Source organism: Odontesthes bonariensis, chromosome 24 (assembly GCF_027942865.1).
Source record: "Odontesthes bonariensis isolate fOdoBon6 chromosome 24, fOdoBon6.hap1, whole genome shotgun sequence".
Classification (NCBI taxonomy): Eukaryota; Metazoa; Chordata; class Actinopteri; order Atheriniformes; family Atherinopsidae; genus Odontesthes; species Odontesthes bonariensis.
This window is the reverse complement of record NC_134529.1, coordinates 4813560-4837841: the sequence shown is the minus strand read 5'-3', so window position 1 is coordinate 4837841 and position 24282 is coordinate 4813560. Positions and strand designations below refer to the sequence as shown.

Here is a 24282-nt window from a genome sequence, read left to right as displayed (position 1 = left end):
AAACAAGGAGGTAAAAATAAATGAAGGACAAAGGATGGAAGACGATAAATAAGCAGGACTCGGGCAATCTAGAATGAGAGGAGAAGAAGTAGTGATGGGGAGACTTCAGAAGCAGAAAGGAAAGATGAAAGAGGACAGATGAGGGGAGAAGGTAAAGCCACAAATAACAGGACAGGAGGAAAAAAAGATGCTTTTTTCCATTGGTGATGATACCAGGGCTTTGACTTTTATTCTCAGATGAGCTACAGTGTGTTCGGGTGTGTAAGAAGCCTCAGAACAGCTGGCCAGGCCAACCTGGTCTGCCGGTACAGCTGGAGGTAATGTGGCTCGGGCTTCAGTAATTACATTATTTTGGTAATTAAGTATTCCATCAATTATTCAATCAATTAATCAGATCATTAAATAAGAAGAATTCACATCATTCATTGGTTTCCTTTTCAGAAAATGCAGCCTGTTTAATAGTTAAACTGCACACAGATGTTCAAAGAACTGTGTTTATGAATATCTTCTAGAGCTAAATGACCATTTTCATGCTAGCTTCTGTCAAGCAGGTAACATCTGTCTGCTTCTGTGCTTCCTCTGCTCTCATCGACTGTATTTCCACCCAACTGAACTCCTGACAGAGCCTTTTATTTATATGTTACTGTTAAAAAAAGCAGCGCTATAGGGTGAGCAGATTGCATCAGATTGTATCAGTTTAGATGGTTCTGTCTGATTTTATATCCCGTTTGAATAAATTTTAAGACTGTGACTTTCCTGCACATTATTTACTGGTGTACTTCTCAGACGGCGGTCACACTGATTTACATTACAAGGCTAACGTGAAGCATTACTGTGGCCGAGATGTGAACATAAATAAGACTAACTGCTTCATGCTACTATGCAAAATCATCGACTTTCCAGTGAAATATTTTCACTTTTCTTTAGTTTTAAATGATCCCAAACTTTAGACTGTTTCAATTCATTTCTCACCACCGTTTTCCTTGTTTGTACCATCACATTGTTGGACATTAAGCCCACTTTATGAGAGTATTAACCGTCCAAACAAGCAGTTTTTGGTATCAGAACCACCGTCACGGTGCGTGTTATTTCTGAATGTTTAGGTTAACACAATTAAGCCCGACTGTGTTGAACTTGCTCTGCATTACATCATATCCATACCAAAGAGGATCAGATCTGTCATAAATATAAAGACTTGCAAAGAAAATACCAAAGACGGGTTAAAGTGAATATATCTCTGTGTGCTAACAGTGTGAGCAGACCTTTGTACACACATGGAAACAGTCCATTAGTCGGGTATCTGAACTGTGTTTAGGTAAAGATTCCTGGAGATAGAATAGAGAGCTTGGCTTGTAAAACTTTATCCTTTCATATCTTGGCAATATTACTCAGGGGTATGCTCAGTTTTCATTGTGTATTGTTATATAACATTATTCCAGTTCATTTAGAAGAACATGAAAACACAAAACTTGGCCTCGGATTCCTTCGTTTTTACTTGTACTGTGATAGTTTTATGCATTTTCATGAATTATGACTATCACTGATTGCCAGGCTTCTACCTCTCAATATTAAGGTTTTAATAATCTTGTTATCTCAAAACAGCAGCGTTTGAAGTCTGTTATTTGAGCTGTAAGAGTTTTATCTCTTCATTGAAACTCTGTTCTGCCTCCTCCACTCTGATTAAAGCAGAACGCGAGGAGCTGATCCATCGTTTCCACTCGCTGTGTCTCAGCTGCTGTGCTGCTCCTCAGAGAGCCAGACTACAAAGTGCCACGGCACCCACCAGTCGCTCCGGAGCTGATCTAAAGATCTAAAGTCGCAATCTTGCAGTTTCCTGGGATAACAAGATAGTTTGGAACCTGTAGATTGCAAAACTTTGATACCTCGTTACAGCATGAAAACTAATCTGCCAAGTTCAGATCTCGGGATAACAAACTAAGTCTCTGTAAATTATCTCTGTCAGGCTGAGTTGGTACAAGCAGGGGTTGTTTTCTGAGGCGTCTGACCTGTTTGGGGTGTGACCAATCTCACCCATTTCTGCTTTGTTTTGTTAGTGTCTTTACTCTGTATAATCTGTGTCGATGCCTATCTCTCTGAAGTGTTTGAAATACAGATTTCACTGCCAGCCTGTGCCACCTTAAAGGGATAGTTCGCCTCTTTTGACATGAAGCTGTATGACATCCCATATTAGCAATATCATTTCTGAACATCTTCTTACCCCCTGCTGCGTCCTGTGAGCAGAGTTCCAGCCTCGTTTTGGTGTTGATGAAGGTAGTCCGGCTAGTTGGCTGGGGTTTAAAAAATAAAGCGTTTTGCTTCTCAAAACAATATGCGTTCAACAGAGTAATACATTTGCATCACAAAATCGTTGTGCAGGAAAAAGTCAGACCTCACAATCGCTTGGCACTACTTTCTCTCCCTTCGTATTACTGCCTGCTGCCGACAGCCGCGCCTGTTTCACGGTGTTTACTGCTCAGTTTGCACTTCGGTCTACACAGCAGGCAGTGATACGAAGGGAGAGAAAATAGCACCAAGCGATTGTGAGGTCTGACTTTTTCCTGGAGAACCATTTTGTGATGCAAATGTATTACTCTGTTGAACGCATATTGTTTTGAGAAGCAAAACGCTTTATTTTTTAAACCCCAGCCAACTAGCCGGACTACTTTTGTCAACACCAAAACGAGGCTGGAACTCTGCTCACAGGACGCAGCAGGGGGTAAGAAGATGTTCATAAATGATGTTGCTGATATGGGATGTCATACAGCTTCATGTCAAAAGAGGCGAACTATCCCTTTAATACTTAATCTGCTGCTGAAAATCCATATTCAAGCCTGTGCTTCATTTCTGAAGTTGATTTTTTTTTTCATCTGTTGGGCACAACCAACTTTTATCCCACAGCCATAAGGCTTTTTGACAGTGAATGCTGAGTTCTTCTCAAATTGATTGATTTTTTTTTATTTGATTTATTTGTTTATTTAGTCATTTATTATTATTATTAGTTAGTAGTAGTATTTTTACTAGAATTGGTATTATTATTGTTGTTGTTAATACAATTATTGTAAATATTTTAAAAAATTTTTTAGCTACTTGACTAATTTGAAATTCCCCCATTGGGGGATGAATAAAGTATTTTTCTATTCTATTTCTATTCTATTAACCAAAGCCTAAAAACATCATTAGCACCTCCACCATGTATTTTCTATTCCGTTTAATTATTTTTGGTCAAGGAAAACAAGTTGGGATCATTCTATATAACCCTGTAAAAAAAAAAGCAGTCATATAAATGCAGACGGAGCACAAAAGCTTGGATAAAGCTCGGGTCATTTTAATTTGAGAGGACATGAAGGATGATATTCCTCTTACCTCTGTGGTAATGCCACTGATGACCACCATCTGTCTGAGTTTAATTTGCCTTTAAGCAAATAGAAAATAAATTTAATGGAAATATCACTTGTTTTGATGTGTTATTACAGCCGCTACAAAAGTCATGCATCACAATATAATAGAGGAATTAATGTGTGTGTTTATGTGTGTGCAGTGCAACCCAACAGGGGAAATAATAAAGACACACGCATGATTTATGCCTTGGCTACACAAAGTAATTCATCATCTGGCTGGTGCACAATTTAAAGTGGAGAAACAGAAGGTTAGGAAGGTTTGTGGGATGTGGATGATCAGAAACAGGAGTAGCTGTAAATTAGTAGAAACGGCACAAAGAGTCATCTGAAAGCTTGATTTGTAACATCTGTTTTACTGGCAATGCACTGTTGTCACCCTCTGTGTTCTGTTTCCTTTACCTTGTTGGGCTGGGTTGTGTTGAGTTCTCTTTTATCTTTACTCGCTAACGAGCACGAGTTCCAGCAGTAATGTTCTCATTAGCAGCAGTCCTGCACGCAGAGGCTGATGTCTCTCTTTCCTCTTTAATTCTTCAGCTCTGATACGAGCTGCTGAACGTATTAACGCTGAGCCTGTTGACGCCTCATTGGGACAAATTCTCAACGATACTCAGACATTGGAATCGAAGCATAAAAAGTATTTTATATTGACAACACCAGCGAAATGTAATCGAATGGTCTCGTTTACTGTGAGAAAACATTCATGCACTCCACTATAATGGGCGTGAAAACCCTGCTGAGCTCCACTTTGCTTCAGTTCATTTTAAATAAGCTTCAGTCAGTGGCACAGCAGTTTTAACTTGGATTCAGAGAGTGTTGCTGAAGCCGTGCAGGCGTCTCCTGAACAGAAATGAGTCGTTTTTGCAGTTCTACCTGAGAGCCTGAAGATTACACTGGAAAAAATCAAAGTCTTACCAAGTATATTTGTCTAATTTCTAGTCAAAATATCAAAATATCAAAATATCTCATTGCCTCCCTTGATATCAATGCGTTCAGCCACCTATCGACAGCCGCGCCTGTTACGGTGTTTGCTGCTCGGTCTGCTCTTCGGTCTGCACAGTTTACACAGCAGGCAGTGATACGAAGAGAGAGAAAATAGGGCCAAGCGATTGTGAGGTCTGACTTTTTCTGGAGGGACGATTTTGTGATGCAAATGTATTACTCTTTTGAACGCATATTGTTTTGAGAAGCAAGACGCTTTATTTTTTAAACCCCAGCCAACTAGCCGGACTACCTTCATCAACACCAAAACGAGGCTGGAACTCTGCTCACAGGACGCAGCAGGGGGTAAGAAGATGTTCATAAATGATGTTGCTAATATGGGATGTCATACAGCTTCATGTCAAAAGAGTCGAACTATCCCTTTAAGTTCTTGGGAGTTTTATGGTAATGGACCCAGAATCTCGATGTTTTGTTTCTCGAGCCTCTTAGTTATCACTTTTCCCCCACGGCACAGTGCTTCATCATGCTGGAAAAGGCATTGTTCTTCACCAAACTGCTCTTGAAAGTTGCTCTCGGAGGATGTTTTGGTTCCTTTTTCATGGCTGTGTTCCCTGATGTTTTTCTTGGAGAAAAGTGGCTTATTCGCTGCCCTTCTTGACACCAGGCCACCCTCCAAAAGTCTTCGCCTCACTGTGCATGCAGATGCACTCTCACCTGCATGCTGCCATTCCTGAGCGAGCTCTGCACTGGTGGGGCCTGGCTCCTTCTGGAGGGAACCTGAAGTCTTCACAACAAATGAACCTCTCTCCTTGAAGTTCTTGATGATCCATTAAATAGTTACTTTGGTTGCAACCTGACGAGCCATTAATATCCTCGCTTGTGAAGCGCGTTTTAATGCAAAGCAGTGATGAGTGCAGGTGTTTCGTTGCAGTTAACCGTGGTTTAAAGAGGACAGAGTGATCTGCAGCCTGGTCCTTGTCAACACTGTGCAGTGGAAATGTTTTTTTTTTTTTTTGGGATTAGGTGTATTATCATGGCAAAGATGGATGCTCGTCATATCATTCTGACGTTTGTGCTAATTGTCATCGTAGAAATTGAAGCAGCTAACTTGAGATTTGTGTCTCATCCTGTTCTGAATGGTCCAGGACCAGAATGCATCAGTGACGTCCTGACCCAGTATGAACCTTCCAGACCCCTCAGCTCATCTGGATCCGGTCTTCTATCAGTTCCCAGAGTCAGAACCAGACATGGAGGAGCTGCGTTCAGCTTCTATGCTCCACATGTCTGGAACAAACTCCCAGAAAGCCTCAGATCAGCTGAAACACTCAGTGTGTTTAAGACACACCTATTTTCAGCTGCGTTTCAGCTCCAAATCTGAAGCTTGAGTTTCAAAACTTAATCACATTTTAACTCCTGATTTTATCTATTGTTCTTATTTCTTTCTTTTTTGTTTAAAATTTAAATCATGCTTTTTTATTTCTACTGTTTTAATGTAGCTGTAAAGCCCTTTGAATCACCTTGTAGTTGAATTGAGTACAAATAAACTTGCCCTATCCCAACGCAGCCTTCATAAATGCACTGCTATTTATAGCAACAAAGCAAACAAACTATCCACATTTACATAATTAATTGAACTTACATAATCACATGCGAGTTAGAGAAATCACTGTAGAAGGAATGAAGAGAGCTTGAGGTCACGGGTGAGCGGGTGAGTGTTTCTGGCTCAACTAGCTTCACGCTTGTGCCGTAAAGCCATTCTATAATGTTCCATTTGTTAATTCCAGCACTGTAGATAAAGCCAGAGCAATGCTGGAGCCACTGATGCGGTGTGTCTGAAGCTTAGATTTTGACTTCATGCCTGCTGTAAAGTTGACTGCTGGCTGGAGATGTGCGTTTCTCTAGACCCGACACAAACGCAGACACCTGCAACATCAGTTTTCTGCTGCTAACGTCCTTTATATTCGAGGATAACAGACAACAGGTTTGTTGTGCTACAGAACCGCTTACATTAAGCTGATGAGTAACGGTTAGTACGCTGGTTTGTATCCTTCTTCTGTCTCTGTCTGGCTTCTCCACTGTGAGCTGTCAGAATATCTGCAGTGACCGTGACACCTGGGATGCGAATGTGTGAAGGCTTCAGCGTTCTCATTATGATTCTAAATGTATCGGTCTGTCTCGCCTGGAGGAATTAATAGGTTTCCTTGGTGGCTCAACACACACACACACACACACACACACACACACACACACACACACACACATGCAGCCCCACACCATTTGTCCAGTGGTTCATGCCTCAGGTTTGTTAATTGAATGTCTGTGTTCATGTAAGCAGCCATGAGAAGCATTGAGAGGATGCCACGGTGCATTAGGAAGACGAGCCCTGTGTGTGTGTGTGTGTGTGTGTGTGTGTGTGTGTGTGTGTGTGTGTGTGCGTGTGTTGTAAATAGGATGGAATCCAGAGGACCTTGAATGCAGATTCTCCTGAGCTCCTACAAGGACGAGACGCCAACAAAGCGTTGAGGCGAGGAGGCCGCGGCGGGTGTGTGTGCTCCTGTGTGTGAAAGTCTTGGCTTACATTATCCACATCTTTCTGTCCTTTTTCTTATCCTTATTTGTTTTACTCCTCCTCTTGTATAACACCTTTTTGCCTTCATGTAAAGTTCAGATTTTTCATTTGCATCCTTCTTTCCCTCTCAATTTATCTCATCTAATCCTCATCTGTCTTCAGTTTAATTTATTCTCGATCCTCACGCTTCTACCTCTCTTTTTCTGTACCTTCATTTCCTCTTTCTTTCTATCTTTTCTTTTTACTTTCTATCCAGTGTTCATCCTCCTGTGTTTTCTCCATCTTGGTGGCTCTGCATGTTCTCCTGCCTCTGTGTCTGCTGTCCTCTCTTTTTACTCATGCTTCATCTCCAACTTCCCATTCTTAATCACAGAAGAAGTGGACACGAAATGCGGGGCATCTATTTGGTCTTTCCTGTTTTAGCTTTCTTTTATATTTCCTGACCATCTGTATCTTTTAATTGCTCCCTGCTTTTCCGTAACTTCTTATTTTTCTTCCTCCTTCCTGCCCAGTTTCCTTTACACTATCTCAGCTTTTTATTTTTCTCTCTCAGCACTCCATTCCTCTTCTTCCTCCTCCTCCTCCATCTGCTAAAACAAAAGAAGCAAAAGCTAGCCATCTTTCTTGCTCTGACTATTTTCATTTGCAACTGCACAGATGTTTGCAGAGTTCTTGAGCTCGAGGTTGCTTTCAAAATAGTGTGTTTCAGTTTGATCCCCTTAACGGTCTCACAAATATGTTATTTTCTGCTGTAGTTGATGCAAATGATGGATGGAAAAAGGTATCCAATGCACAGAGCACCATTTCAGTGAATCAGATGCAGACACTTGTAGTTATTATTGTGAACTGTCGTATTGGAATTGTTCCCGAGTTGGAATTGAAAAATGTGGCTCAGATAGCGAACATGCCATCATTTTCAGCCTTCAGCCGCTTCTGTTTTCCTGCTTCTTTGTACTTCTTTATCTTTTCATCCTCCTACATTTCACCTTTTCTCTCTGTCCCGCTGTCCTGCCCTCTTTTTTTCCTCTTGTTCTTCATGCTTTGTTGTTGCAGCCACCAGGGTAAGACCTACCAACACAGGCTAACGCATTAACACACAGACTCTGCCTCCCATCCCTCTAATGGCCCCATTTAGACAATGTGTCGCATCAGCAAGTTGTATGCCTAAATAATGAGAGGAGAAGAAGAAGAAGAGGAGGAGCAGGACCGGAGCAGAAGAAGATGAGTGAAAGTAATTTTCTTTATCCCTCCATCCGAACAGCTGCCTCCCCGTAAACACTCGCCATGGAAACTATGACCCTGGATGTGTCGGACAGCGAGTGTGTATCCATTCATCTCCTCCAAACGCCACTGTGTGTGATTGTTGGGGAGAAATATGGCCTCCGGGGGTTTACTGAAGCTCCTGTGTAGTGTTTATGATGCGGCAAGCAAGAGAGAGAATGTTGGTTTTTTTTGTTTTTTTTTTATATCCTTCACCCTCTAAGAAACATTGGCTCTCTTGTGCGTTTCACAAATACACACTGAAACGTACACTTCCTCTCCATCAAGTAAAACACACTCCGCAGCCTCTCAAAATGATTCAGTGCACACACACGTGCACGTCACTGATGTACAGGAACACAATTACGCCTGCAGACTCACACTCTGTCTCTCTTCTGCATGCAAACAGGCTTCTGCACCATCTAATAAATGATATATACTCTCTTTTAAACTACACACACAGACAAAAAAGGGCAGCTCTAGCTTTTTTTTTTTAAGTCATTGTCACCTCGTGTTTTCACCACCAGCTGTTGGGAGCTAAACAGGATTTATGTTGCTTTAACGTTTCATATTTTATTTGGATGTTTCTTCTGGAAACGGCTTCTCTGTGGTACATCTGCAACACGGCAGGACTGCACTGGAAAAAATGCCCCTCCAAATATAAGTAAAAAAACAGCAAATAAAAGACGTTTTTGCTTGAAATAAGCAAAATAAATCTGCCAATGGAACTAGTGAAAATCGGCTTGTCAAGATTTCTTGAAATAAAATGTGATATTTAGGACTTTTGAGATAAAAGTGATCTTGAAATTAGCTTAAAAACCTCTGCAAATGTCTAAAAAAGCTTGTTTTATGTGATATGTGACTCAAAACAATTTGTTTTCAAGACTTTTTCATTTAACAAGATATTCCAGATGTATTGTCTTCAAACAAGTCCCTATATCTGGCTGAAATGGTGCTTGTTAGGCAGTTGTGTCTTATATTAAGTGTAATGACATATTTTGACTAGAAATGAGACAAATATACTTGGTAAGACTTAGATTTTTTCCAGTGTGACTTCTAGTGTGGCTAACACTTAGCTTCTAATTAGCATTTTAAAAGGGCCATATTGCTGGTTTATCCTAATAACAACTAACTGTATATGTTTTTTTTTTTTATCATTGGTGTCTATTTTCCAGGTTTTAATGTGGATCTAAATCCTTCCAGGCAGCAATTCAAGCTCCTCTGATAATCTAATTATCCGTTCAAGGTTACCCTTTCACCTGAAGGGAGAAATGAGACATTACAATAGTAGAAAGGACCATATTCTCTTTATCCTTTGTGACTTCCAGGTATGCCTATTATGTCTTTAGGTTAATTTTTCAGCACAGAAGTCATAAATGCAGTGCAGCCAGCCCGAGATGTCAGATTGAATTGAATGCATGTTCGTTACCACTTACTGGTAAGTGACAAGGCCATGTGAATGACCTAATGTACCTCCAGCTATTTCTTTCACTTTCTGCTTGTGCTTTTCATACATAACTGAAATGAACTGAAGCCTGTGGCTTTTTTAAAGAGAAAATTAAGCAGCTTAAATTCTTATTTTAAGTTTCTAAACCCACATGAATCATTTAGGAGCTGGTGTGGTTCTCCATTCTGTTGGACTTATAGGTTGATGCATAAGCAGAAATACTGTGACTTTTGCTTAAAAATAGAACTTGATCCATGATAACTAAATGAAAATATAGCAGAACCACGACTCAACATGTGTATTCCATTCTCTCTGTTTAACCTGAACTTAATATGCAAAGTTCGACATTTATTGCATTGTTTATGCTACTGACGTCTGATTCTTATTAATTCACATTTTGCACAAGCCTCCCATCTTTACAGTTTCCTGTCTGTGTCTCAGCATCAAAGTCCTGCAAAATGTGGCAATACAGCAAAGAAAAATGTAAACATATGACCTCATTTTACTGTCAGACATCCCTCATTTCTAAGTGTCATTTCTTCCAGGAATAGTTCTCCAGGCTTCTTGAAGGACATCCCAAAGCTCTTCTTTGGATGTGGGCTGCCTTTTGTTGCGTTCTCTGCCAACATGATCCCACACTGCTTCAGTAATGTTGAGCTCCGGGCTCTGGGGAAGATTCATCCCTCCATCAGACCTGCTGCCACTGATTTTCAGCCCACTTCTTGTGTCCTTTGGCACAGCTCAGCCTTTTCTCCCTGTTTCCCTTCCTTAAGAACGGCTTCTTGACAGCCACCCTTCCATGGAGCCCATTTCTGATGAGGCTTGGGCCAACAGCAGATGGATCAGCTGAAGGTCCAGATGCATCTCTCAGCTCCTGTGTCAGGTCTTTGCTGGATTCTTTCCTCTTTCTTAAGGACATCACTTTCAGATCCTGTTCATCTGCTGTAAATCCTTTTTTTTTATTATTATTTTTAGGGCAGCCTAAAAAGGAAACACTGCACACCATGCTGCCACATGCCAAGTTTTCAGCTAGTAACACTTTGTGAATCACCTTTTTGATATGAAAAATCCTATTTTCTGTCTGTCAAACTGTGTTATCTTTGGCACTTTTCATGGATGCAACTAAAGAAATTGGCAGAAATTATGTCTGCGTGACAGGCTGCTGGTAACAAAGTGCCTGGAGACACAACACCGGTTTATCACTTGAGTTCGGTACCAATATGTTTGAATGGTTTTGTTGGTCAGTCCGAAGTGACTTGAACTGTGCCCATAAATGAGACCGGAAGTTAATATAAATTCTAACCGGTAGCACTGCTTCTAAGGCATCATCTTGTTTATCGAGATGATTTTTAGTGAAACTCTTATTTTGCGGTAATGTACTTTATGTGTAATTTGGATTCAGGCTGAATTTGTTTTCCCCAACAACACAAGATTGAATATCCGTGTATTTTCTAAGCATCCAATGTTCGATGACTCACTGAATAACCATTTCCATATCAACTTGAAAACTTAAGCAACCTCTTTACAGGTGCAACCGTGCAGCAACATGTACGTGCTCCCTGTGATCAGGATTGGCAAGTGTCTGTGAATGCAGGAGGAAAAATGTTCAGTCACTCTTCAGTTTTACATATTTATACAAACAGCTTAGATGTGTATGATGAGAAATTCAACAACTGGGACTTTAAGGCAGAAAAATAACTGTACTACTGCACGGCCAGTCTCTGGTAAAGCACAACAAAGAGACAAAGTGCTGTAGTTAGTCACAAAGCACTGAGGAAGCAAACAGGATAAAAAGCTGAAGTTCCCCATCCATTTTGTTAAATACCAAAGAGCAAGAAGTAAAAACCACTTCATTTCGAGCCTTCCTTAAGTGAAATAACCTCTAAAAGCTTTTAGAAAAGGCTTCTCGCTGAGGACAGCAGACGCACACACGATCTGACACTCAGAATGTGACATTTATGACTCAGTCTCACTTCCATTTTTCCTCCACGACTGGTGATACAAAGAAGTCGGCAGTCATCAGCTAAATATTCCTCACATATTCAAGTTGTTTTTTACACTTTTACATGATCCAAATGTTATTTCGGTCCCTTCTTCAATGATATATCGATGTGTTGATTCATTGGGACGTTTAGTGACTGACTTTCTGATTCATCTGAACCATTTCAGCCTTCACAGTAGCTTCACATAATGATTTAAAAAGGAAAGCCTATAATATATGTACACATATATGTACCTTTTGGACCCTCAAAAAGGTACATATATGTACACATATATGTACCTTTTACATTTATTTTTGTACATGTACCTTTTACCACTTGAGCACATATATATACCTTTTGGACCCTCAAAAAGGTACATATAGGTACCTTTAGGTCCAATAATTAACTCTAGGGGGTACATTAGTATAGATTGTACCTCAGGGGACAAAAAAGGACTCGTACTGTAGCCCTATTTCTGATAGTGTGGTATTGATATGAAGTGATAAAGACACAGGAACAACAACGTAACAAATATCAAACTCCTTCTGTTAAAGCTTCTTAAATATGACGGTTAACTTAACCTGGATATCTTCGGGCTCTTGTTCTAATTGGCTGGCTGGATTTGCAGATCTCGGATGCAGAGTGGGAGGACATGCTGGAGGGTTTCGATGAACGGAGCTACCTGAACGCTCGGCGCTGGAAGCCCGGTGATGACCCGTACACGCTCTACGCCTTCAACCAGAGAGAGAGCGAACGCATCCCCAGCAACCGAGCCCTGAGAGACACACGCCACTACAAGTACGCACACCCTGAAAGAAATGCAAAATGCATACACTCTGGAAACACGGTCATGTGATAACATAGTTAGTTTACAGGTTTTTACATATCAGGACATAATAAAATGTCATCAGCTACTTCCCAGGTCTTTAAATGAGGTAAATACAATCTCAGATGAACAATAAAACGTGCCATCTTACGCTGTGTCATTATTTATTTCATAAGAATGGATCCAAAATGTAAAAGCAGTGTGAGAAAGTTCACCTTTACTGCTTCCACAGGGATTAAGAGGGTAAGTGGCATTCAGGTGCTGCTAATTAACTGATCATCAGTCAGTGTGAGCACCTCTGCAGCATTCAGGTGTGTGTTAACACGATGCCAAGGAGGAAAGACATCAGCAACGATCTTAGAGAAGCAGCTGTTGCTGCCCATCGATCTGGGAAGGGTTATAAGGCCGTTTCCAAACTATTTGTCCATCGTTCTACAGAGAGAAAGATTATTCACAGGTGGAAAACATTCAGGACAGCTGTCAATCTTCCCAGGAGTGGACGTCCCAGCAAGGTCACCCCAAGGTCAGAAACCCAAGAGCTACATCTCAGACTCTGCAGGCCTCAGTTAGCATGTTAAAGGTTAAAGGTCATGACAGCACAGTTAGAAACAGACTGAACAGGTATGGCTTGTGTGGAGGAAACCAAACACAGCATATCAGCACAAACACCTCACACCAGCTGTCAAGCACGGTGGTGGAGGGCTGATGATCTGGGCTGGTTCTGCAGCCACAGGAACAGAGAGCTGTTGGATCTTAGTTTTAAGATAAATAAATAATGACGCAATGTAATATGTCACGTGCTGATGTTCATCATTTTAAGACCTGGATTTTCTTTATGTCTGCGATGTATGAACCACAGAGGGTGTACAACACAGTCCATAAACATAAAAAATAAAAACACACGACACACAGAAAACTTACAGTATGTCCAAACAAACGTGTAAACGTGTGAAATGTCAAGACAAGCAGAACGTACACATCCTGCGAGGTGAACCTAATCTGCACAGCCTGAGTAACACAGCAGTCCTCCATGTTCAGCCGGACCTCTGGGTGGATGTTATTACACTCAAACTCTACAGTTTGATGTATGAATCTGTCAAGAGTCTACTGCACAAGGAAAGTGCTTATCAGTACACACGGCAAACAAACTCCAGCAGCCTGCAGGCATAAATAAACAAATCAGAAAACACACAGCCCTGCAGATCAGCTGTGTGTCGCAGGTATGTGAACACACACACACACACACACACACACACACACACACACACACACACACACACACACACACACACACACACACACACACAGAGAAGCAGCATCTCCTGTAGTTCATAATTATTCTGTTCTAAAACAAATTTAGATTATGGAACCAAACATGTTTCCATACAGAAACCAGCAATTTACCAGCCGTCAGTCCGCTAAGAAATTAAATCAAAATAGAAATCCTCTTAGCGGAGCGACCGCGCTCCGTCTGTTGGAAAGACGCTCAGCGGGAAGATAAAGAGCTTGTTACTTTGACGCCATCCGCTTACTTACATTTCAAGAGATAAAGTTCTTCTTCTCTGCAGCAGCGTTCAGAGGCAGGCAGCCTGAGTTCCCAAGGCACGCAAACACCTTTGCCTTCTGTTTCCATTCTAATTTCAACAAAAAATGCTCTCTGCAACTTTCTTCGATGTTTCGTATCGTGACTTATGAGTTTGCTTTCTATTGTTTCTCCATCACCAGACGGTGTTGTAGTGCAATGAATGCATCTTAAAGTGATTACCAGGACGTGACAAAGCTTTTTTTTAGTAAAGTGTTGTCATGTTAGAGTGAAAAACATTCGTTAAATTGCGCCTCCTTTATTCTGAGGATTCTGTGGCTTGTTTAAGGAAACGTTCACACGAGGCGTATTTCCCTCCTGCTGTTGGCAGTGACGGTGTGACCAGAATGGCATGTGTGGGTGGGCAGTTAGCTCATCTGGGGTGGTAGAAAACTATACCTGACAAAATCGGTGGAAAACCACTACTACAACTTGTGGTTGCTATGTGAATGGAGGAGGACTGACAGACACGCCCCCTATTCAAACGAACCAACTGGAAAGCAGTTTTGACGATTGTTCTGCCCCTTAACCCCTTCGCCATGATGCAAATATGTCCTATTTTGGAGAGGTTTTTAGACCAGGACTTTAGGATGCAATAGCTTTTGTTTAACATGCTCCACATTCTCCATTGATTGTTTAAATTCAAGTAGATACTTGGGGCAAGACATCCAGCCAACTCCAGCTTTTTATGACCTTCATTAAGTCTACATTTCAGATCATTATATACAACAAAGACATCCGAAAATGTGAAAATCGGCTTTTTTTTTTCAGCAGCAAGGGGTTAAGGTTACGGAGGGGGGGAAACAGGATAACAAAAAATAAATAAAGCTATAAACTTTGCAGATATGTGCTTTTTTAAAATCACCACCTGCATTTATTCTATCAATACAAGACACAAACGGAGATAATAAGTCGTGGCCTTTTTTCTGGCCAGTTCTCTTTGGATGGACAGGGCATTTCTCAGGGGGGCAGGACTTGTTCCTGGGGGGGACAAGTGCCCCCCGTAGCCACGCCCCTGGTTTAGAGCATGTAAATGTAGTAAATATGAGGGATGGTCGCCGAGCCGATGTGGAGATGAGTGATGAAGAACTCTGCTGACACGGACTTAGTCGAACATAGAAATCTTTATTTCAGTCATCAGGTCCGTCTCGAATTTACAGAAAAGATGCATCAAGTCTGGAGAGAGTGCGTCTCAATTAGCAGATGGAAGACCCTCTGCTCTTTCAGGGGGGGAACACTTTATTTAAAGGGAAGTTTTCAAAGTCCTTTCTTCTCCAGGCATCTGGCCAAGAGACAATGCAATACAGGCCTTTTGGAATGTATTTTTCCTTCAAATCTCCTTATTTGGCTATATGTTATCTTCTTACTTGAAACACGTGCACTCCGTGGCTGGTACGGGGACGCGCCCAGCGGATATGTACTCAGTGAACCCACAAGAAGGCCCTTCTCCATTTTCTCCACTGAGTATCAGACACCTCAAGAAGAAGATGCCGAGCTTGGGTCTCTGCCTCCGTTGGGGGAGATGCCAGATCACAGGCCGTGGACTGGATCGTCTAAGTCAGAGATACTCATTGTGCGGCTCCTCAAGCTTTAACTGGTGGCTCGCACTCGCATAGTAGCTTAAAACAATATGGTAACAATATAACAATAATTTTTTTCAAATAACACACAGCGAATACTGCACAGTATTTGGTATTTTTTATTAATTTTGTGTTTTTGTAGTATTAAGTATTTTTATTAAGTATTAATTAAGGCTTAATGGTGTTTCCTAAAGGGGGGACTGTTAAACCTGGCAACGCAGCCCGCTTAAACCACCTCACACTTGATCGCAGTGCACGCTAGCTCCTTTAGCCAGCGCGAGATGCAGGCACAATGGATCGGTTTTTAATTAAAAAAGGGCAAAAACCAGCACAAAAACCATGCTCACCCTGAATGTCTCACTATGATTACAACAACAAACTACAAATACAACATGCTCTTCCCAGTATTAAGAGAAATGTGGTCTTAATTGAAAATGTATTGGCTGTGTTGTTTCTTTTTTTGTGGGATGTTTTATATGTAGAAATGCATATTTGCAAAAAGGGGACTTTAGTATGTTGTCGTAAAAGTGGCTCTTCCCTTGATTTTGCTGCCAATGTGGCTCTTGTGTAAACAATAGTGAGTATCACTGCATGGCATGAATCACGGACGCGTTCTCTTTATGGCGAGACCAACAACATGTAGTACAAAGAGACGCTCAATATGCAAACTCCAGTGCAGAGTTTCTGAGATTTCAAACTCAAATATCCACAGGAAACGAAGCAGTCCAGCAGCACCATGTGTGCATGTTTAAGCTCTGCTTTGCAAACTGATTTACTTGGAATATGAACATGGTTTTGGAGCAAACTAAGTCTCATTTTACCCGTGTTGCTTATCAAAGGAATCACTAGTGTTGGACCTCTACATTTTCCATGCACCTTCAAGTTAACTCGGTGTCGAAGCAATATTTCCAGGTGAATGCAAACAAAAGGTTTTGGGCTGTTGCACTCAAACTGTCAAAGCATCTCCAGGTTACTCTTCCATGAAGCGCTACATTCCTTTCTGAGACAGCCTTCAGCACTACTGCGTCACACCGAACATCTGATCCGGTCTTCTTGCTTCCCACAGATCCCATCAGATTGTTAATGGAGAGTTTGGAGTTTGTGTTCTTTCAGCTCTTCCTCAGCAGTGTTTGCCTCTGCTGGCAGAAGCTGCTAACTGCAGGGGAGCACTGTTGGAAGAGAGTCAGGGTAACATCCAGGGTGAATGCCAGGATGCATAATGTATTTTTACTCTTTGTTTAATGGTGTAACTTAGAATTCAGTGTTATTTACTTTACAGTTTTCAGTTTTAGTGCACACATCAGCATTCAATGCGACTCTTCTTTTTCTTCAAAATTATTGATATTTAAAGATGATTTGACTGGCTATTTAATTTAGTTACAAGGCTGTAGAGAAGACAGCTTAATGCTAAAGAGAAAGAAGTTGGACCATCCGCTTACATGCATTAACACGAACGGGTTTGTTGTGATTAAGCAAAATGTGTGTAAAAAACACATGATTAATGTGCGCACGTTCTATAAATATGTAAAATTGAACACGTTCATTTTGACAGCCTATGTATATATAGATATAAAGAGAGAGAGAGATGTCCATCCCTTTATGAGCACAGGATAATTCAGTTCCAGCACCATGTCACAAAGCTCATATCATCTCAAAACTTTTTCTTTTTCACCACTGCTCAGCTTTTGAAAAGAAATGGACAATAGAAGACTGGAAAAACGCTGCCTGGTCTCGCAGTCGATTTAGTGGCGGAACGGAAAAATGACATTTCCGCTAGTTCCGCTAACGGGTTAAATTAAATTTTGGGTAGATGCAGCTACCGTGTTAATTTGTTTCATTGTGAGACAAAATAACTGAAATTTACACCCTTTTTTTTAACCCTTTTTACGCAAAATGAGCTTTGCAAGCGCGTAGCGCTAATTGTTGGGGATGTGCACAAGGGATGCTCGAAACAAAGGCTGTGTTCGAAACCGCATACTTCTACTACTACTCCTACTACTCATACTGACTTTTTTCCTGGATGCATACTAGATTCTCCTAAATGTTGGGTATGCATCATGAGGTTACTACTCATACTCAAACTACCCAAGATGCAACGTAACGTGACGTCGCCGATTGTCATTTCCTGTCAAAACGGCAGTTTCAAGCTAGCTACAACGAGGGTAGGTTCACTTCCTGTTTTCAAAACAAAAGCACCAATTGTATCGTAATGGCTTTCCCTATGATAAAAGGCAACGGGTATTTTATTTTGTGAAAATAACCGGAAGTGCGTTGCTCACTGCGGCTAGCTTTAGTAGCGCCGAATTCGTGGGAATAAAATTGTAAATAGCCGGTATTTTGACAGGTTTTCAACACGTTGGGGATCTAAACGACTACTTTCTCGCCTGAAAATGTTTCAAATGTTGCTAAAGTTTACAGAGTTTAGAGCTTAAGCGAAATCAGCTTCAAGCCGGCTGATTTCGGCTCGGGCAGGAGCGAAATGCATTGTGGGTAAATGCTCTGCATACTGTCTGATCGATGAGTATTCAGTATGGAAGTATGTAGTATGTGGTTTCGAACACAGCCAAAGAGGCAGCCGGGATAAACGCGTGTATCCATAATCAAAAAGCAAGTATATTTCTGGCCTAAGAATGAATGAATAGAATCCTTGGACAACAAGTAACACTTTGAAAAGTTAAAAGCCATCTGCGCAGTCTTGTTTAGGCCGTCGAAAACATCCTGGGTTGGGACAAACTTAGGAGTAGGCCCTATTCGTATTTCAAAATCCGCATTTTAGTACAAGACACGATTTCCAACAAATCTCAGACAAACCTCGACCAAGCAAGAGCGCATCAGGAGACCTAGCCTGGCTACAAACAGCCCTCGCCCTGACAAAGTTTTCAAACATTGCCAGGCTATGAAACGACGGGCAAGAGTGAACGAGCAGCAACCCCTCTGTGAAATAAGTTTTCATTCATTGTCTATCTCGCCTGATGTGCATCATAAACACTGACGAATCTTCACCTGCAACACCAGCGACGTCTTTCATCGCTTGTTACACTGTAACAGACTGCAGACCGCAAGCGCAGTGTGTGGGAGCGGAGCGGATTCAACATAGTTGCTATTCAGCAATGGGGGCTGATCGCAAGCGCATTCATACAAGGAGAGTGAAAGCAGAGCCGATCAATAGTCTTTGGTTAGGAGAATGCCATGATATAAAATGATAGTTTTTAGCAAAAGCCGCGTTTGCACTTTCTCTACTTTTTTAAAGTGGTGGGGACAAATCTGCTCGTCAGACAAAGTGCCGGGGACGCGTCCCTGGCGGAAATGACGCGCCTGGAACTATTAGTGGAGGACTGTCTGAGGGCTCAATGCTGGGACCACAGGGGGTTCTCACACTTAAAACAAATAAACTTAAATTGACCCTTTTTATAGATTTCTGGCCAGCTCATGGTGACCCAACCCTCATATAGAAGGCTTCATGTGTTTTATTGGCTTAGATTTAGGATGTTTGCTGCTGCACAACGTAAATCTGTCACCTCCATCAGCATGTACCCCTGAGATGATGCATCTCATGATGTCGAACTAAGTCTTGGCGTGTCTGCTGCCTCTGACACTGTGTTTGTGCGTAAGTGTGAACAGTTTTACATGTCCATATGTGCTCCCTAATCTGCGTCAGCGCGCATCGTGTTGATGGTCCGCATCATCTGCTGCGCTAACGGAGGAAAAATTCACTGTTGAGCTGACATAAGGCACCGAGAATGTGTGTCTCTGTGTGAGTGTGTACGTTAGAGAAGTGGGAAATACGTGCAGGAGGAGGAAGTCAGGGATACACTTACACCATCATCTTTACTGAGGGAGGTGGGATGCTGATAGTGCTCATTTATCTCGTATAGAACAGCGATAATGTGCGTGTCTGTGTGTGTAGATTGGGGGGTTTGGCTTTTATGTGATTATCTTTAGAGAAGCTGTGGATCTCAGGGAAAATGATAGCACCCGATGCTCTGTTAGCATTAAAAAAGGAAGAAAAAAAAGCACATTTTGATCTTAGAAACACCTTTGTTTCCACTTCAGAGTCGCAGAGGTGCTTCAGACACTTTGGCTAGATTCCTCAAAGGAAGCATATGATTAAATTAACTGTGGTTTGAGCAGAAATGCCACAAAAGAGCAAAAAGAGACAACTGATAAGTCAAGGAAACATTGTAATTCCATGTTGACATGTTAAAGTCAAATTTTTATTCCCAACCAATGCCAAGAAATTCTGTTTCACATGAGTTGTAATTACTAAACATTTGAGCTTTTTAAGATCTTCTTTACAATAAACATACTGTAAGGTGTGTTGTGATGATGTGCCAAACTCATGTGATCCCTGGATAAAGTACATGAGCATTTAGCCTTAAAAGCTGGAAATAAAGGCACAAACTTCCAGAATACCACTCTGACAGAAAGCACCAGTAGAGAAAGCACAGCAGGTTTAGAGAAGAAGCTCTTGGTCGGTTATTTTCTCAGTTGGGCAACAACAACCTAAAGATTAGAGGAGACTTTTCCCCTGAAGATGCCTGGAAGAATTCTGCTTTTACCTGCTGACACACTGGTTGCTCCGGATGGTTTTCACATTTTCTGGGCATATTTATCACATTGAATATTTTCTGGAGGAAACAGTATTGGGACGACTTCATATATGTTGGTGGATAAATCAGGGTTCATCCGACTTTCTTAAGGTCAAATTCAAGGACTTTTCAAACATTTTCAAGGTGAATTTTCAAGGTTTTCCAGCACCTTGATGGAATGATAAACGACTTATGCTTAAACCATATATTCTCATCAGATAAAATCAGATGTTGTGATTTAAATAACCTAAATCATTTCCATTTTAATAAAGACTTTATTCAAAATGTAAGATATATGAGAAGATTAGTCTTTTAGGAATAAAGTCCGTCAGCTCATCCGATTCAAAACCCATCAGCTTGACATAAGAGTTGAGATATGAGCTGTTCATTGTTTAAAATAAAACATATTACCATCCTTTTACTGCCTACTGCTCCACAAACCATCAAACACACAGCATGGACCACCCATTAATGTCTATCACACTGGAAAAAAATGCCCCTCAAAAATAAGTAAAAAAAACAACAAATAAAAGACCTTTTTGCTTGAAATAAGCAAAAAATCTGCCAATGGAACTAGTGAAAATCGGCTTGTCAAGATTTCTTGAAATAAGATGTGATATTTAGGACTTTTGAGTTAAAAGTGATCTTGAAATTAGCTTAAAAACCTCTTCAAATGTAAAAAAAAAGCTTGTTTCATGTGAAATCAGACTCAAAACAATTTGTTTTCAAGACTTTTTCATTTAACAAGATATTCCAGATGTATTGTATTAAACAAGTCCCTATATCTGGCTGAAATGGTACTTGTTAGGCAGTTGTGTCTTATATTAAGTGTAATGAGATACCCAATGAGACAAATATACTTGGTAAGATTTAGATTTTTTCCACTGCAATGATTGTTCTGACAATGAAACTACCAAAGTGGCAAAGAGGATCAGGTTTCAATTTACTATTGAAGCAAATCTGGAGCAATCTTTGGAAAAGGATCAAAAAGGTAAAAAAATTGGATCAGACATGTTTCCGTTAACTGGTTTTAAAGCGGCACTATGCAACTTTCAGTAATACGGGGTTTGTTTACCATGCAATACACACCCCAAAGCTGTAGGGGGAGCTCCGTAGAAAATAAGGCGACAGTCTAGCCATATTATATATTACTACTCTAGAAGCTAACCACATTCAATTTAGCCGTCGACAGCTAATGGAGAGAGGTGTGTCTTATCAGGCTCCCTGGCTCGGCTCAGAGCCCTTTAGACCTGCCGTGAAGCAGTAGTTCTCGGCTCTCGTGTGTCGCGAGACTTCCAGAGGTAAACAAAGCACGCGGCGCCACAGGCAAAGTTGCAAGCGCTGTTTCGGGCTAGGGCCACCAGATGGAGATGGAAATGTCACATTTTTCATCAGAACAGGTCAGCCAAGCTATCTGATGATTGCCATGCAATTTTATGACCATGAAAAAGTTGCATAGTGCCGCTTTAAGTAAATAAACCAGTTTAGTGTCTCCAGAGAGTGGCAGGTTGTCGTTCAGTAGAAGAAGTAGCTGCTCCACTAAAAATAAACAAGAAGATGGACCGGCATCTCCTTCAGGAATTAGTTTAGTCTCTGGGAATATCTTGGATATTCCTTCATATCTCGTAAGATGCAAGACTTTCCGGCCATCTTAAACCACTTGAAATAGTTTTACCATTGACCCAAATGGGAATATTGTGCTATTCCAAACAGGCAAAAACAACCCTCAGGTGATTACATGAACATTTTTGTGCATCGGTGTAAATTTCCCCTCTTATTCACATCTTCTAATTTGAAAAAAAAAAAGTCAAAACAGCAATGAAAAGCCAACTGATGCCTGGTTGTACTGGATGGATATAGCTGTTTCGCTGGAGGCAGGAGAATTTAGCTCTGTTCTTTTTCATCATCCAGCAGGCTATTAGATCAGACAGCTATTTATTAAGAAAGCCCTGTAATTACAGCTTCAGGCAATTTCAGGCATTGTATGTAAAATCCAAGCACTTTTTAAACTTTGAGAACACCCCATCAAAAGTGCCGCACTTAAGCGCCTCAAACACACCCTGATTAATAAAATCTAAGCATCTGAATAAGATTAATGAGGCAGCCGTTGACAGGAACTCAACCTCCACTTCAAGGAACAGAAGTTGAACTGTTTGAACTGTTTGAACTTTACATTTGAAGATGTTTTTAAGCTAATTTCAAGATCACTTTTATCTCAAAAGTCCTAAATATCACATCTTATTTCAAGAAATCTTGACAAGCCGATTTTCACTAGTTCCATTGGCAGATTTTTTTGCTTATTTCAAGCAAAAATGTCTTGTATTTGTTGTTTTTTTAACTTTTTTTTTTTCCAGTGTACTCATACAGACTCTCACTTAATTTCCATACAGCTTAGAATAATATACTAAGATTTAAATTATCCTTAAGATATTGTTGTTTTTTTAACTTATATTTGGAGGGGCATTTTTTCCAGTGAAAGTGTGCCTTCGGAGTCGATATGTTGTGCAAAAAGAAAGCGATGAAATGTTTTGGGTGGGAAGGGGCATCAAAGATGTGAGAGGCAGTGTTTAATGTTTTTGTACTTTTGGAATGGAGGCAGATTGTCCAGGTTTTACTGTGTATCGGAGGAGGGCTTTGTCACTATCTGTGCTGAAGGAGGAACAGCAGAGAGTCGGCGAGGGGAAGAAAAAAAAGATGAGAGGAGGGCTGCAAATGTCGCGCGATAGGGAGATGGAAGAGAAAAGGTGGAGGGAGGAAAGTCAAGAAGAAATTAGGAAAATGAGAGGATGAGAGGTGGAGGAGAGGATAGGAGATGGAGGGGGGGGGGGGTGCCAGAAGCTGCTGAGAGGAGAGATAATTGCCACATGCAGAGCTTGAGAGGCTGTGTGTGTGTGTTCGTGTGTGTGGATAAACCACTCCACTTCACTGCACTGCTATTATCTCAGTGAACAGGGGAACCTCCCTCCGTCTGCACTCTGGCTGTCTATAAGCCCAACAGCAGCTTCGCTACAGGGATTAGATCCAAGAAGAAGACAATGGGCTGAAACGGTGCAGGGAGGAAGGATGTCCTACAGTACTTCACTGTGGGTTGATATGGCAACAAGCACTGTGCAATACTTCTGTCAATCGAAGACGAGAGGGGGGACGAAAGAAAAGCATCGTCCACTCAGAGATGCAGGTTCTCTGGCCTGCTTTTGTTGAACTATTTTAAAGTCTGCCCTTGCTTTTGTCTTATCAGCCTGAGGAAGTTTGCTCTTTATATAAGAGCCCTGTTATGGAGTGATGACCAGAGGGTGGATTTCAGGGGAGTTCGTTGTCTGTATTCCAATGGCTGGGACAGGCTCCAGCTCCCATGGGCCTCCACAAGATAAACAAGATAAAATCGGCTTTCTACTGGATGTTTTTAAGTTGCAGGTAGGTTGTGAGTAATTCTTTCGATTCAGCTCCAGATTATTAGCTTTGCGATGCCAGACAGAAATACAGATGCCACAGGAAGCCACCGGATAGGCCTACAACAACACAGAATGTACATTAGCTGCATTTATCCACAGCGCAACAAGCAGCAGCTTGACAACGAAGGTCCAAAACTAGTAAAAGTGCGACGCTTTCTGGCACTTTCTTTTTGTTGCATTCTCATATTTCTGCAACGCTGGCTTGCTGTGTGGAAGCACACGCTACCCAAGCCACTGTACTGTGTTTGACCAACCAAAACCTGATTTTAAAATACACATAAACATGTTAGTTTGACCAAAATCGTACAAAAAACAAGCTTGTTAAAATCAGGCTAACGCATCACACATCCAGATAAATGGTTTGGGACTCAAATCACTCAACTAGACCCAAATAGGCTGAGGTGCTCAACATGAATGTCCATCTCTTTGTAAAAACATTAAGAAACAAGTCTACATAACTACAGTCCAGTTCCTAATAAAGCTCCATTTGTTCACATAATTTTCTGTTACTTAAACAGGCAGCTAAATGAGTCAGAGATTTTCATCGTCAACTCACGGCCACTCAAAGCATTTCCACACTGCCGCTCTGCTCTAATAAACTCCTTTTACACCAAAGGTGTAACTCCAGTTACTCGAGGATGTCCACATCCGGTCCTCC

At 41.2% G+C, this 24282-nt stretch overlaps 1 protein-coding gene across 1 annotated transcript in view; it reads left to right on the top strand.

The window, feature by feature from the left end:
* The window catches only part of galnt14 (UDP-N-acetyl-alpha-D-galactosamine:polypeptide N-acetylgalactosaminyltransferase 14 (GalNAc-T14)), a 230055-nt gene that overhangs the window by 25115 nt on the left and 180658 nt on the right, over positions 1–24282 (top strand). Inside the window, exon 2 of the mRNA XM_075459231.1 lies at positions 12224–12393. Within this exon, the coding sequence (XP_075315346.1) occupies positions 12224–12393 (170 nt within the window). The remainder of the gene's footprint in view (positions 1–12223; positions 12394–24282) is intronic.